We start from the raw sequence: 15,157 nt of genomic DNA, 5'->3' as shown, positions 1-15,157 counted from the left end.
GTTTAATGTATATGCCATGCAGTACAGCAATGTAAAGGCTTTCCCTTGCTTTGTTTAGGTATCCATCTGATTGAAGTGCTGTACGATGACGTTCCCATTCCAAACAGCCCCTTAAGGGTGGGTGTGGTGGAGGGCTGTGACCCAACACGTGTGCGTGCTTATGGACCTGGCCTTGAGAATGGTGTCACAAACAAATCAAACTGCTTCACAGTGGAGACCAGGTATGATGGCAGTAAAAGCCTCTCAGATGCATTGCAGTGCTCTCATGATGAAGCACCAGTTCTCCATAACTAGTCTCATTCTCATTTGTTTTCTCTCTCTCTCTCTCTCTCTCTCTTCCTCTCTGTGCCTGCCTCCACAGAGGTGCTGGCACTGGTGGTCTGGGCTTGGCCATCGAGGGACCATCAGAGTCTAAGATGTCCTGCAAAGATAACAAGGACGGCAGCTGCAGCGTGGAGTATGTGCCCTTCACTCCCGGTGACTACGACGTCAACATCACCTACGGAGGCCAGCCCATCCCAGGCAGTCCATTCCATGTGCCGGTGAGGGACATAGTTGACCCCAGCAAGGTGAAGTGCTCCGGACCCGGACTGGCCCCTGGTGTGAGGGCTCACCATCCACAGACCTTCACGGTGGACAGCCGACAGGCAGGACAGGCCCCACTGGACGTCAAGCTCTACGGCCCATCAGGTAAGAGCCTAACAGATACTTTTAAGACGTGCCACAGGCATATACGGTTTAACTAATGATTTGATCAAGCATTCTCTTCTGTTCTGTGTTCCTGTGTTTACCAGTTTCTTATGCGTGCTTTATGATTGTCTTTTAGGGGCTACTGAGCCTGTTCAGGTCATGAACAATGATGATGGAACGCACACGGTCAACTACACACCCGCCCAGGAAGGTCCTTACGCCGTGTCTGTGAAATACGCTGACCAGGAAGTCCCCCGCAGGTGGGCATTTTCCCTTTTACTCCCCATGCATCAGTAACAGCTAAATTATTTTTTTAAATTTATATTCAGTTTTGCAATTTGCAAATTTATATTCAGTAGTATGACTGGGTCACTTTTCTCCTTCATAGCCCATTCAAGGTCAGTGCAGGCCCAGCACACGATGCCAGCAAAGTCCGTGCCAGCGGTCCTGGTCTGGACACCTCTGGGGTGGCCGCCAGCCTGCCGGTGGAATTCACCATCGACGCCCGCGATGCCGGCGAGGGCCTGCTCACCGTCCAGATCCTGGTAGGTGGCTCCTCCACCCCCCCTGCTCTGACCTCTGCGAGGCTTCTCATGTTTTATTGGTTGTTATTGTTATCCACATGGAAATCTGTTTTGGTGACAGGATCCCGAGGGCAAGCCTAAGAAGGCCAGCATCCACGACAACATGGACGGCACTTATACTGTGTCCTATCTGCCCGACATGACCGGTCACTACACTATCACCATCAAGTATGGTGGCGATGAGATCCCTTACTCCCCCTACCGCATCCAGTCTCTGCCCACTGGAGACGCCAGCCAATGCCTCCTCACAGGTTAGCTGCTAGCCGCATCTTGAAATGTCATTTCACCTCATCACTATGACCCTCAAATGACCCTTTTCAACCTTTTTATAAAGTGTACAGCAGTGTTTCTTAACTGGTGGGCCATGACCCAAAAGTGGGTCGCGGAACAGTTCTGGGTGGGTTGCGGAGCTTGTGTTAAAAAAGAAGAAATCGCACTAGTGAACGGGATATCTATTCAGACCTAGGAGTGAACTGATTACTAACACTATGCCCTGTCTTTATTTGTAGTGTCCATTGGAGGACACAGAGTCGGTAAGCTGCTTTTTACTACTCATTGATTCTATTATGTAATGCTCCATGTGTAGTTGTACTGTATAATGCCAGACAGCACTCTTGAACGCTGTTCCTACTGACACACTCCATGTTCTCTGCAGCGAACCTCGGGCCCAAAATCCAGATGGCCCAGGACACTGTCATCACAGTGGACGCCAAGTCCGCTGGGAAGGGCAAGGTGACCTGCACTGTGCAGACACCCAACGGCATGGAGATGGACATGGATGTGGTGGAGAACCCCGACGGCACCTTCGACATCTACTACACAGCGCCCGAGCCGGGCAAGTACGTCATCACCATCCGCTTCGGAGGACGGCACATTCCCAACAGCCCATTCCACGTCACGGTGAGTATAGCATTGGAGTCAGTCAAGCAGGCGACTGTCTGTGCATGTCCATATGCTGTCTGTCTCTATCCGTGTCCCACTACTGGAGCTCCCTGCTAATAGAGAGCTGCCTGCTCCTAATCCTATTAGGCCACCAAGGAGCCAGTCGTCCCTAGAGAAGACTTAGAGGGCATGTTCCGCCCCCTCAATCTTGTCATCCCCTTCACCGTGCAGCAGGGAAAGATTACAGGTGAGGCCACGCCCACTCTTCCACTTGACCCCCTTGTCTATCCTTGGTATCTCACTTCACCTCAGTCGTGCATTCAGCCTAACATACACACACACACACACACACAAACACACACACACATGATGAAGAGTTTCGTTGGTTGTTTTCTGTTCAGGCGAGGTGCGTATGCCTTCTGGTAAGAAAGCATGCCCTCAGATCACGGACAACAAGGATGGCACAGTGACTGTGAAGTACGCTCCCACTGAGAAGGGCCTGCACGAGATGGACATCAAATACGAAGGCAACCACATCCCAGGTAAATGAGCACTTTGATGAATGAGTCTTGGAAAAGCAGTTTTTATTGTCCCTGCAGGCCTCTGATGTTTTCTGCTTCTTTATTCGACACGTAGGAAGTCCTCTGCAGTTCTATGTGGATGCCATGAACACTGGTCAGGTGACAGCTTATGGTCCTGGTCTGTGCCACGGCACTGTCAACAAGCCAGCCACCTTCACCGTGGTCACCAAGAACGCTGGGGAAGGTAATGCCATTATAAAACCTGTAGAGTCATTCACACTAATGGAAGTTAGACCAGTGAGTGTAACAGATAAGAATACAGTTTGTGATATTCACAATGTTTTGCCCTCTTAGGTGGTCTTTCTCTGGCTGTGGAAGGACCTTCAAAGGCTGAGATCACCTGCAAGGACAACAAAGATGGAACCTGTACTGTGTCTTACCTGCCCACTGCACCTGGCGACTACAGCATCATTGTGAAGTTCGACAACAAGCACATTGCTGGCAGCCCCTTCACTGCCAAGATCACAGGTATGAAAAAAACAACTGACATTTATTACTTTGGGCTTTAAACATCACAACCTTCACTGATACGTTCTACATCTTTTCACCAACAGTATGTTCATCATCGCTTGTTGTTTTTTCCTCTGTCTGCAGGTGATGAGTCGCTCAGGACATCCCAGCTGAACGTCGGCACAGCAGCAGACGTCTCGCTGAAGATCACAGAGACAGACCTGAGCTCCCTGACGGCCAGCATCAGAGCACCGTCCGGCAAAGAGGAGCCCTGTCTGCTGAAGAGACTTCCCAACAGGCACATTGGTGAGCGTCCTCCATTTTGATTGCTGCTCTTTAGTCAGCAGTAATTTCCAAACCATTAAGATCTAGACAAAGACAGTCTATATAATATATTATTTTATGTATAATGTCATGATGCATTTGCCCCCTTCAAGTCCATGTATCTTAAATATCTAAATTCTCTCCTTCTGTTACACAGGAATCTCCTTCACCCCTAAGGAGGTGGGTGAGCATGTGGTTAGCGTGATGAAGAGTGGAAAGCATGTGACAAACAGCCCCTTCAAGATCATGGTGGGTCAATCAGAGATCGGAGACGCCAGCCGGGTCAAGGCCTTCGGCAAGGGCCTGGTGGAAGGCCACACCTTCGAGTTGGCTGAGTTCTTTGTGGACACCAGGAATGCAGGTAAGAAACAATAAAAACGGGTACTTCTTAAGTATTTTAATAAAATCAACTGTATAAAATCATGCTGGTCATATGAAAACTCATGTCATAATTCTCGCCCCTGACATTTTCGTTTCTCCTATCCTAGGCTATGGTGGACTGGGGCTGTCTATTGAGGGTCCGAGCAAAGTGGATATTAACTGTGAAGATGCAGAGGATGGGACATGCAAGGTGACATACTGCCCAACAGAGCCTGGCAACTACATCATCAACATCAAGTTTGCCGACAAGCACATCCCAGGTCAGTTTTCACATCCACATCTTCCTTGAGTACGAGCCAGCTTACTCTTATTGGAGTGCTAGCACCTGAGCAAACACACAGATCTAACTGTACTGCGTCCTCTGTCCTCACAGGAAGTCCTTTCACAGTGAAGGTGACAGGAGAAGGCAGGATGAAAGAGAGCATCATGAGGAAGAGACATGCTCCCTCTATCGCGCCCGTGGGCAGCACATGCGACCTTAACCTCAAAATCCCAGGTGAGGACCACAGGTCAAAAATGAGCAAAATTAGCATTAGCATTAGCAAAGAATTAGCATGCAACACAAGTAACCAGTGGTCATAAATGTTGAAAAAAGCCATAAGCCCTGTGTTCTATTAGTGGACATTATTCCTGATCTACTTGATCTTCTTCCTCTTAGGAAACTGGTTCCAGATGGTGTCCGCTCAGGAGCGTCTGACCCGCACGTTTACACGCAGCAGCCACACCTACACCCGCACCGAGCGTACCGAGATCAGCAAGGTGCGCGGCGGCGAGACCAAGCGGGAGGTGCGCGTGGAGGAGAGCACGCAGGTCGGCGGCGACCCCTTCCGGGACATCTTCGGCGACTTCCTGGGAAGGGAGAGGATGGGCAGTTTCGGAAGCCTGACCACTAGAGCAGAAGGTCAGCTAAAGCGGCCTTTTGATACACTATTGTATTACCATTCTAATTTCCATTGCTAGTCAAACAAAGTGAAAATGACTGACTCCGTGATTAATCATGTGGCCTTCGGATAAAACCCATTGACACATGTGTGCCCACAAGATTGTGCGCGCTGGTGGGCTGCTAGTGGGTGGCAGCCAGCAGGGGAACAGTTTGAGCTCCAGCTCCAGCTCAGCTCCTGTCATCTTTAATGGTGTGCCAGCCCCTCCTCTTTCTCTGCCCCGGGTGGAATTTAGTGCTGATTATTTCGAGGCCTAATGTGGTGGTGGACTGGAAAATATGTTGCAGCCCCCGCAGATGTCCACTGGGAATAGGAACTGCAGTGTCAGGGGGGAGGTGAGGAGAGAGAGAGAGAGAGAGGGATAGAGAAATGGAGAGGGAGAGAAGGAAGAGAGAGAGACTTTAGCATCTCGACTTGTTTAATTTGTTAGTCTCTGAGGGAGCGAAAGACACAAGATGAGCATCACACACACATCGATGCATTTCATGTTCTCATTCAGCGAATTGCAGGGCTATTGATCAGGACAAACAGGGTGGTTTCATAACATTAATCTTGAGGCGTGAAAGTTGTAAAATAATGGCTTATTATGCCACTAAAATCAGCATACTGTGAGCATCCTCCCACTTTCTTTCTTCCCCGTCTCTCCCTGTGCTATAGGAGAAGCTGGGGTGCAGCCACTGACCGCTCAGGTGACCAGCCCTGGGGGTAAGATCGCAGACGCAGAGATCGTGGACGGAGGGGACAGCACCTACAGTGTGCGTTTCGTGCCCCAGGAGACTGGCCCCCACACCGTCAACGTGAAGTACAGGGGCCAGCACGTCCCTGGCAGCCCCTTCCAGTTCACCGTGGGGCCCCTGGGAGAAGGAGGTGCCCACAAGGTGCGGGCTGGAGGCACTGGACTGGCCAGAGGAGTGGCCGGAGTTGCATGTAAGTAGCCCCCCCCCCCCCACACACACACCCTCTGTTCCCCCCAACCCTAGATACATTTCTGCCGGATGAGCACCGTTTATTTCTGCAAGATAGGAAGGGTCTATTTTCTGTCCATGACCAATTCCCCCCCCCCTGTTCCTCTTGTCTCTCCTGGCAGCTGAATTTAGCGTGTGGACACGAGAAGCTGGCGCTGGAGGACTTTCCATCGCAGTGGAAGGGCCCAGCAAAGCTGAGATCTCCTTTGAAGACCGGAAGGACGGCTCCTGTGGAGTTTCTTACATGGTGCAGGAACCAGGTACTCTAGAGGAACAGAAAGCCTTAGCGATCACTCGCATATTCCCCATACAGTGAAATGCACAACTCACAGTGAGGGAAATGCACAACTCACAGTGAGGGAAAAGCAACAGACAGATGCTTTTGTATCACGTCGTTTGATCTCCTGGTGTGTTCCCACAGGTGACTATGAGGTGTCAATCAAGTTCAACAACGAGCATATCCCTGACAGCCCCTTTGTCGTGCCGATTGCCTCTCTATCTGACGACGCACGCCGACTCACTGTCACGAGCTTGCAGGTGAGTGGAGCTCGCACGGATAAGAGAGCAAACTTCAGTTCCACTTCACTCCATACTCCCAGAAATAAAAAATAAAACTACACCTCACAGACCCACATGCTTTTGCATAACTTCATTGTAAATACTTCAAAACCAAACCATCTCTGCAGATGTAGTGTTTATTTTTATAGCGTAGTGTAGCACATTAGTGACATCACTTTAAAAAAAACGTTAGCGTGTCACCCCAGCATGAAAAGCCTGCTAGCTGCACTCGTAGCTGACCCACCCACTGTGCTTCACCCTTAAAGCTATAACTGGAGTCCCGGGTAGCGCTAGCCTCCAGGGCCCATAATATTATGCTGTTGCATGGCGGCCTGGGCTGGGGATTAAGGGTCCTCGTGGAGGACCACACTCACATCAGCCACCAGCTATTAGCAGCTTTCCCCTGGAGGCCCAGAGCTAGTTGGCCTTTGCCTCGCCAGCAGAGCTCAGCGCGGAAGAATGAAGTCCCCGCCCGTCCACTGCACCCTTCCTCCCCTCTTCCCAGACCTCTTTGCGAGCCAAGCCATCCTTTGCAAGTGGAACAGAAATAAGATCCTCCATCCCTTTCCCTCTCCTGCTCCATCTCTGACCTGCCACCTTCTCACTCTGCCTCACACCCCGTGCCTGTGAAGCTCCCTTAATCTCGGCTCGTCTAAACTAACACTCTTCTTTTTCTCTTGCTCTCGCCCGTTCTGTGTTTTTCTCTTACATGCATCAGGCATTAATGGCTAAATTACGGCGCAAGGTAATTCAAGATAGGCCCCAAATCCCCACACTCACATTCTCTCACACACACACACACACACACACACACAGAGCCAGATGCCAGCGCTGGCTCCATTTGACTCCAACAGTCTGTTTAGCCTTCACACATTCACTTGCATGCAATCACACACAGACACACACACGCTCATCCCCCAACCATCCAGTCTGTTTTACCCCCCACACACATGCTGGTCATCATTCTTTGTGTTGCAAACACCCGTCACAAGCCATTAATTTGGCCTCAGTGCAAACATGCTCATCCCACTGCCTCTAATAGTGTAGCAAATCTCAGTGTCATGTGCTGGGACTAAATGTGCTTGTGTTCTCATAACTCCAAGGAGAAGGACCTGAAGGTGAACCAGGAGGCCTCCTTTGCTGTGCAGAGAAACGGCGCACGGGGCGTTGTCGAGGCCAAAGTCCACACGCCATCCGGGAGAGCTGAGGAGTGTTTCGTCACAGAGCTAGACAGCGGTAAGTCACAGGGACTTGATTTTTTAAAAGAGCCATTCAGTGTAAATCGAGGTGCAGCAGTTACAGTTAGCTACAGTATTCTAAACACGCTTATGCAGTAGAGAGGATTAAGTTAACAGGCTTTTGTCTTCGCCCAATGGGATTTTGCCTTTGCAGACAAGAATGCAATCAGCTTCATTCCACGGGAGAACGGCGTCCACTCCATCGATGTCAAATTTAACGGAAGCCACATTCCTGGAAGTCCCTTCAATGTGCGTGTGGGCGAACCTGACCAAGCCGCAGACCCAGGCAGAGTGTCCGCCTACGGACCTGGCCTGCAGGGAGGCACCACAGGTAAGGTCTACAATCAACAACCATTCCCTTCTCTCACACATTGGTCTGAAACATTGTGATAAGTGCTGGTTCTGTGACACAATGACTCAATAGCACCCCCTTTTGGAACAGAAGTGTAAAATCTTCTGTGCCTTTTTTGAAGAAGATGATTATGTCACCTGTTTGCAAACCATGTAAATGTTTTGGTCTGTAGGTGTGCCTGCGGAGTTTGTGGTGAATATCTGCAATGCTGGATCCGGGGCCCTGTCGGTCACTATTGATGGTCCCTCCAAAGCTAAGATGGACTGCATGGAATGTGCAGAGGGCTACAAGATCAGCTACACACCAATGGCACCAGGGAACTATCTCATCTCCATCAAGTATGGAGGACCACAGCATATCGTGGGCAGTCCCTTCAAAGCCAAAGTTACAGGTAGGTTGTCCAGAGCATGCATTTGTCTGCAAGCAACATATTGTCTATTCTCAACAACACAGAAATGGTTGCATAATTCCTTGGTTTGAAGTTACATAAATGGAGCTATCTTTAACTAAAGTAGGCTAGCCGTCATTGGATACAATAGCTTGAGAAGCCTGAATCATGACAACTACAAAGCATGTGGATGTGTGATCTATCTGTTAAGTAGATGCTTCAATCAGAGCATTCACTCCCAGGTGTATGGAGTGGAATAGCCTCCATTTTAAGAAAAAAAAAAGTAAAATAGTAGAGAGCCCTCTCTGTTTCAGAACCTTTCCACAACAGCTTTTAGATAGAAACAAATCCCTCTCTCCCTCTCTCTATCTCTCTCTTCCTCACTCTCCCCCTCTCTGAAGTGTTTGAGCAGTCCACAGTATTATTGTATGTGTTGGGGGGTTTCCTTGGCAATGCGAGGCTTATGTAACAGAAGAGTCGTGGAGTCGTGACTGACTACCTCTCCTTACGCAACGGCTCTGTCTCGGTTCTGTTCCCTCAGGTGCGCGTCTGTCGGGAGGCCACAGCATGCATGAGACCTCCACGGTGCTGGTGGAGACGGTCACCAAGACCTCTAAGATGGCCGGCGCCTACAGCTCCATGTCCAGTGCCAGCAGTGCCACCGCGGCCGCCGCCAAACCCGCATCGGACGCCAGCAAGGTAGTGTGTCGAGGGCCCGGCCTCTCCAAAGCTCTCGTGGGTCAGAAGAACAACTTCAGCGTGGATTGCAGCAAAGCAGGTGAGGTGACCACCATCTAAGAAAACACATACTGTATGACCGGTCTTATATACACACACATGCAGCCATACACACAAACATTTGGGCACCAAAGTGACCTTTTGCCCGTCTTTGCTCCAGGTACCAACATGCTGATGGTTGGCGTGCACGGCCCGAGAACTCCGTGCGAAGAGGTGTATGTGAAGCACGTGGGCAACCGCCTCTACAATGTCACCTACACAGTGAGGGAGAAGGGCAACTACATGGTCATCGTCAAGTGGGGAGATGACACGGTTCCAGGGAGCCCCTTCCAAGTGGCCGTCCCCTGAACACGTCCCCCGGCCCCCCATCTTGACCTGTCCCTTTTCCACCGCCACCCCAAAGTGCTACGCTGCTACGCACACCTCTGTGGACTGATTCCCCCATCTCAATATGCACTAAAAAATGCAAAAAACACAAACAAAAGACAGACTTTTTTCTCTGTTGTGGGGGAAAAAATGAGAATCTCACATTTTTGTGCCAAATATTTTATATTAACTCTCTGTGCTGTTCTAGAGTACTTCCTCTTTGACATAGCTGTGTTCACCCTCCCTAAAGCCACTTCCATATAAGGCCAACCAGTATTTCCTCCATTTAAATCAATGTCACACACCTGCTGCAGTCAAATCAATCATTGTTTTTTTGCACAATTTGCAAGTCAGTCATGTTCAGCTGTGACAAGACATGCACACTCTTACACTTAACACTATCAAACCAACCATCACATTTAAACATTTGGCTTGGCAACATCACTGTACTGGAAAGATGTCTCTGGCAAATTGACACATTTTACAGACATTGTGAATGATAGCAATTCTCAACATGAAGTGAGCATCTTGCTTCTTGTGTCTACAATTGGGAGGACCTGGGTGGCCAGGGCTTAATGTGTGAATGTTAAACAGTATTAAAGTGTGTTGTTGTATGGTTTTATATGCTTTATAATAAGTTTGTTTTTTGTTATATTAACCAATTGTAATGGTAATTTCCTGCAGATCTAATAAAAAAAAACTCAACTGCCAACTTGCCTCGAAAATATTTTTTATTGTATTTGTTGGATGTTTTTTTTTTAACGTTACACTCTCATTTAGAGTTTTTCAGAATTGCTAAAACACATTTTTGAAACCTTCCACCCTTTTCTCAAAACTGTAAACACAAACTCCAAATGTCAAACTACATTCACAAAACCTCTGACAACCTCTGCAAAACTGAACAATCGCCTCAAAACAGTTGTACCTGTGCTCAAAACCAAACACAGATAATTCACAAAGCAGTCAAAATTAAAAAAAAACCCTGCAGTCATTAGACACTACATCAAAAAATGGAAAACACAGTTTATTAGTTTGTTTGTTTACAATGCAGTAAAAAAGGAAAGAAAAGTAAAAGTATTGAGAATGGGGGTTTGTTTATGGTTTTGAGAAGGGTAGAAGGTTTTTAGCAATTGTGGAAAAACTGTATAATGGAAAAGACAGACATTTTAGTACTGTAAATCAGAAGTATGCCTACATTACAGTCTACAGCCTACAATACACTCGAATGCCTTACTGACAGTTTCTGTGCATTGTTAATAAGAACCTGCACAGTTCAGCAATCTGTTTGCACACTGAACTAGGTTGTGTCACATCATTTGAAACAAGTGTGATATTTTTGTTGTTGTTGTGTTTAATGTATGACATCTGTGCTTTCTTTGTGTTTACCTTTTGCCACTTGTGGTTACCATTATGCATCACAGTGCAAAATGTGTTTTATTGCATGATAGGCCTAATGTGTTAAGAGTTTGCGAGAACATTTTTTATGGTTTTACCAAAGGAGTGATCGATTCAAGAAATATGTTCAGGCAGCTGAGCATTTGATTAAGAGAATGAGGTTTGGTGTTTTAGCAAATGTGAAAAACTGTAATGTAGCTTAGCCTGCTCTGTCCTATCTTATACCATAAGCTTTTATGGGGTTTAGTATCGAAGAACAGGTTTCGAAAAGCCCTCGCTGAATAAGCGGTATACCATGACATCTAGTGGAAACAGTTTGTTCCATTCATGGCGTTTGGATGCGTGTCTGTATTCAGAAGTTGATTTTTCAATTATTTTTTTATTGCAAAGCGAAAAAAATAGGCTTGTTGAGAAATATTATTAAATTATTCGATATTTTTATTTCCTCCACTGCTGCAAATTGCTGTGTAGAGATCTAAATGTTTGTACGCACTCCACTCCAGTAGGTGACGTGGTGTGTCTTCTTGCGTGCGCTTTCAACAAAAGTGAAATGCATTTTGTTCGGGCTTGCCCAATGAAAATTCAGACTGGACAATTTCAATGTCACTCAATTCCAGAAAGTAGGCGCGACCAAACAGCGGGTTACTTTGAATGTTGCGATTGCGACAAACAGGAAAAACAGGGACACTGGTCATTATATCGAGTTGAAGTCATTCATTAAATAAAACTAAAACACGACTGTTGTGTAACAATTCGTTTTAAGAATGAGGAGACTAAGCAGCAGCTCTAGCAACAGGACACCAATGGTCAAAAGGCGTTCAAGTAGCTTGGGTTTCGATGAATTTGGTTTTGCGCTCAGCAAAAAGAGAGAGCAAAAATTGCAACACCGATCTCATGAATACAGGTAGACTACTAGTCTTCCCTTCTATATCGAAATGAATGTGCATTTAACACATCTCAGTGATTGATACGCGGTTGTGTAAGATAAAGATATTAAACTCTCCTTTCACAGTTACCCTCAACCAGACGCCGTTAGAGTGAAACAGTTGTGCGAACTGTTGAGCTATTGGAACGGGTCCAGTTTTATTTGTCGGAGTCAGGTATTATTTTTTGTCTTTACTCTCAACCAATAAGCATTTCCAACAAATGTCTGAGTTCCAGTCATCTAGATTAAGTGATTTATCCGAAATACCTATTTCAAAGATTTGTTTTATCAAATAAGAATTCTACTCTTTCTAGCCTAATTGTTTGCACTTTTACTTACTGATGCAGTTTTATGAACCTGTTCGAGTTAGTCTGAACTCCGGAACAATCTAAATCGCCTTGTGACCTCTCTGAGTACAATCCACGCACACGCTGCTTTTAATTCCTTTTTTCAGATTGAGCGCTTCATCAGAATGGGGATTCCTCCATCATTACGAGGAAGAGTATGGAAGTGCCTGCTCAACCTTGACTCTCTTAGGGAATCTGGTGTCTTCAACTACCAGGTAGTAGCTTTGATGATGTATAAACATACAAACAAACAAACATATATACAAGCAAACATATTGCCTCTATGCAATATTCATTTTACAATCCAGAATCATGAGACTGGCACTTGATTTTTTTTTGTCTCTGCTGCATTGGTGTGACACATTCATTTTTGGATTTGGGTTGTGCATGAAGGAGAAACTGTACATTTCTGCACTAAATGTATGTACTACATAACTTTGACACTTTTTAAAATGAACTGTATGCACAATGATTTGTTTGTTTCTTTGATAAATTACTGTAACAACAGACCTGAATTACATTGTTGTAGTAGCATACAGTGTGTATAGAATGGTCTGTATATACATACTGTATTAGATTATTTAACTTGAATACTGAATTTCTTATGGCCAAATTCTGTGTGTTTGTGTGTGTGTGTGTGTGCGCGCACCCACCTTGGTGAAAGGCTTATTTTCTAATAACTGCATTTTAAAGTTGGAGACTTTGTGCTTTTGAAGGCTTGCTTGGATGAGATCCGCAAACCCCTGGTTGATCTGGGAGTGAGTGAGTACAGCATCCTGTCCGCTCTCAGCAGCACGCTTAGCCCGGCCCAGGCGTCTCCTGCACTGGCCTTCTGCAGCCAGGAGGTGGCGCTCTTCCACCAGATAGCACAGGAGCTGAGTGAGTGTTAGGGCTACTTAATAGTGCAATTTCATCTAAATTACGTATTTGGCCATGAAGAATGCTACATGTCCCTTTACTTGAATGATGATGATTTTATAATAATATAGGACTACTATTTAATATAACTTTTATTTTTACTCGCAGAGAGGTCATTTCCAACACATCGCTCACTCATGGGAGAGAGTCCTGAAGCCATTGAAGGCCAAGCCAAGCTCTTCCGGGTTCTCACTGTCTATGCCAAGTACAACCCTCAGATTGGTTACAGCCAAGGTAAGGTGTCATTTTTAAGCACTTTGACCAAAAGAAAAGTAAAGGGATATGGCAATTCATCATGCCCCTCATTTTTAATCGGAATCACCTCAAGAGCCAACATCCCAACAACAAGCATGTGGTTTGGTTATGTTCCTGTATGCTCTTTAACTTGCAATTGTGTTTTGCAGTTACATTTTCATTGGATACATTCAGTGGCACATGGAATGTGGTAGAAACAGAAACCCCTCCTATTATTTAGGGAATTTTTGAGGGAATATTTATTGGATTTGTACGTGGTTTCAGGGACAATCAAGGGCTCCCACATTCCAGCATATTAATGAGAAACGAATGAAATATTTTCCAAAATAAGAGCCACCCTTGAGCATGCGTTGCTGAAATTCATGATGAATGATGAGTAGAGGTTATTTAGAAACGCTATGCAGGAATTTACCACCCATTGGTGGTTATTATTGCAGGCACAACTGGTTTTGGTACTATCTTCCAATTCAGTAGATGGTGCAGCACACAATAGCTCTGTCGTTGCTACTACACCCCCAGGCTGTGTAGTGTCCAGTTCTGTGGTCCTGGTCAGAAAGCCATCTGGAATGTAGAAGAAGCTCTCACAGCACAATGTCGCCAATGCTACCAAAAAGCAACCGAATGCTACCATTCTTTGATCAGTGCCGGGCATGCCTTTTATGTAGTCAGCTTACTAGTTTTCGAAAAATTCATAAGCACACTACAACTATATACAGTAAATGCTTGAAATATATTATTGATTAATAAATTCAGCAATCTCTCTTGCTTAAGGACCCTAATACGCTGTTTTGATATGTGGTTGTACCTCTTGAAGACAGCTGGGGCCAGTAGAGGGCCATAAACTGGCTTATTTTCTTATATCCCCATGCAGACTGCCAGAAATATCACACACATTGTACATATCTATTGTCCCTCTGACATGCCCAACAGGTTATTTATCCTCTGCTTTCTGTATTTAGGAATGTCCTGCATCGCTGCAGTTCTCCTTATGCACCTGAGCGAGGAGGAAGCATTCTGGGCCCTGGTTGTTCTTCTACGGGAGCCAAAATACCTATCTGAGTTTTTTGATCTTTCATCAGAGAAGTATGAATGTGCTTAAAGAACCTTTTCTTAAGCTTTTAAGCTGACACCATACTGCAGAGTGATGCCCTCTGAAGTAATATTGTTTTTACTTATGAGCATCCCTCAAATCTGCTTTGAGAGTAGGCTATAGTCCCTGTTTAAATCATAACTTATCTGACAACTCTGCTTTTAATTTTCATGTTTGTTGTTTTGTTTTGTGCAGAATCCAACATCAGGCTGCAGTCTTTCACCAGCTCCTTAAACACACGAGGCCTTCACTGTCACAGCACATGGTCAGTATGTGCCCATGCATGTGTCCGCTTTTATGCTTTGATCAGGGTTGGTCTGTCCACTTAGCACTTTGACAGAATGAGCAGTTTAGTGGTGATTTGAGCTTGCTGGCTAAAGCAGTAGAGGGCTGGCAGTAACCAGAGGTCCTCGTCCACTCACTGGATCCCATCTGGTGAGCAGCTCTGCTTCTGCTGGTGAAGGGAGCTCAGATTTCCTAAGATCATACACACACACTTATTCTCACACACACTCTCTCTCTCTCTCTCTCTCTCTCTCTCTCTCTCTCTCTCTCTCTCTCTCTCTCTCTCTCGCTCTCTCTCTCTCTCTCTCTCTCTCTCTCTCTCACACTTACTCTCTCACACACACACACACACACACACACACATATTCCCTCACTGTCTCTGTCTCACTCACTCGCTCACTCCCTCACACTTTCTCTCTTTCTTTCTGTATCTCTCTCTCTCACTCACACACACACACACACACACACACACACACACACACACACACACACACACACACACAC

The 15,157-nt window shown here is 46.3% G+C and overlaps 2 protein-coding genes and 1 long non-coding RNA gene across 7 annotated transcripts in view; 2 read left to right on the top strand and 1 right to left on the bottom strand.

Annotated features, from left to right (window-relative positions):
- The window catches only part of LOC121723410 (filamin-C-like), a 23,704-nt gene extending 13,554 nt beyond the window's left edge, over positions 1-10,150 (top strand). For all 3 annotated transcript variants that reach the window (XM_042109037.1, XM_042109036.1, XM_042109035.1), the window contains 24 exons: positions 59-221; positions 362-690; positions 827-950; positions 1,079-1,235; positions 1,336-1,525; positions 1,784-1,807; positions 1,930-2,174; positions 2,304-2,403; positions 2,558-2,698; positions 2,793-2,921; positions 3,032-3,205; positions 3,332-3,493; positions 3,669-3,872; positions 4,000-4,152; positions 4,266-4,388; positions 4,551-4,793; positions 5,491-5,760; positions 5,921-6,058; positions 6,220-6,335; positions 7,460-7,592; positions 7,749-7,925; positions 8,119-8,337; positions 8,876-9,112; positions 9,233-10,150. In XM_042109037.1, the coding sequence (XP_041964971.1) occupies positions 59-221; positions 362-690; positions 827-950; positions 1,079-1,235; positions 1,336-1,525; positions 1,784-1,807; positions 1,930-2,174; positions 2,304-2,403; positions 2,558-2,698; positions 2,793-2,921; positions 3,032-3,205; positions 3,332-3,493; positions 3,669-3,872; positions 4,000-4,152; positions 4,266-4,388; positions 4,551-4,793; positions 5,491-5,760; positions 5,921-6,058; positions 6,220-6,335; positions 7,460-7,592; positions 7,749-7,925; positions 8,119-8,337; positions 8,876-9,112; positions 9,233-9,420 (4,139 nt within the window). In that variant the 3' untranslated portion in view covers positions 9,421-10,150. The remainder of the gene's footprint in view (positions 1-58; positions 222-361; positions 691-826; positions 951-1,078; positions 1,236-1,335; positions 1,526-1,783; positions 1,808-1,929; positions 2,175-2,303; positions 2,404-2,557; positions 2,699-2,792; positions 2,922-3,031; positions 3,206-3,331; positions 3,494-3,668; positions 3,873-3,999; positions 4,153-4,265; positions 4,389-4,550; positions 4,794-5,490; positions 5,761-5,920; positions 6,059-6,219; positions 6,336-7,459; positions 7,593-7,748; positions 7,926-8,118; positions 8,338-8,875; positions 9,113-9,232) is intronic.
- On the bottom strand, positions 7,085-15,157 carry LOC121723443. Its single transcript, XR_006034955.1, has 3 exons — positions 15,098-15,157; positions 8,834-8,838; positions 7,085-7,141 (listed from the first exon to the last, which is right to left on the bottom strand). It is a non-coding gene; the product is annotated as an uncharacterized LOC121723443 (long non-coding RNA).
- Positions 10,195-15,157, top strand: part of si:ch211-266k8.4 (TBC1 domain family member 10A) — a 37,745-nt gene continuing 32,782 nt past the window's right edge. For all 3 annotated transcript variants that reach the window (XR_006034952.1, XM_042109065.1, XM_042109064.1), the window contains exons 1-7: positions 10,195-11,737; positions 11,846-11,933; positions 12,213-12,320; positions 12,822-12,984; positions 13,132-13,257; positions 14,238-14,361; positions 14,564-14,633. Coding sequence is in view for 2 of the 3 variants with exons in the window: in XM_042109065.1 (XP_041964999.1) it covers positions 11,598-11,737; positions 11,846-11,933; positions 12,213-12,320; positions 12,822-12,984; positions 13,132-13,257; positions 14,238-14,361; positions 14,564-14,633 (819 nt within the window). In the remaining variant the exon portion in view is untranslated. The remainder of the gene's footprint in view (positions 11,738-11,845; positions 11,934-12,212; positions 12,321-12,821; positions 12,985-13,131; positions 13,258-14,237; positions 14,362-14,563; positions 14,634-15,157) is intronic.

This window comes from Alosa sapidissima, chromosome 11 (genome assembly GCF_018492685.1).
Source record: "Alosa sapidissima isolate fAloSap1 chromosome 11, fAloSap1.pri, whole genome shotgun sequence".
NCBI classification, from domain to species: domain Eukaryota; kingdom Metazoa; phylum Chordata; class Actinopteri; order Clupeiformes; family Clupeidae; genus Alosa; species Alosa sapidissima.
The sequence above is the reverse complement of the archived record's forward strand: the minus strand, read 5'-3'. Positions and strand labels throughout refer to the sequence as shown.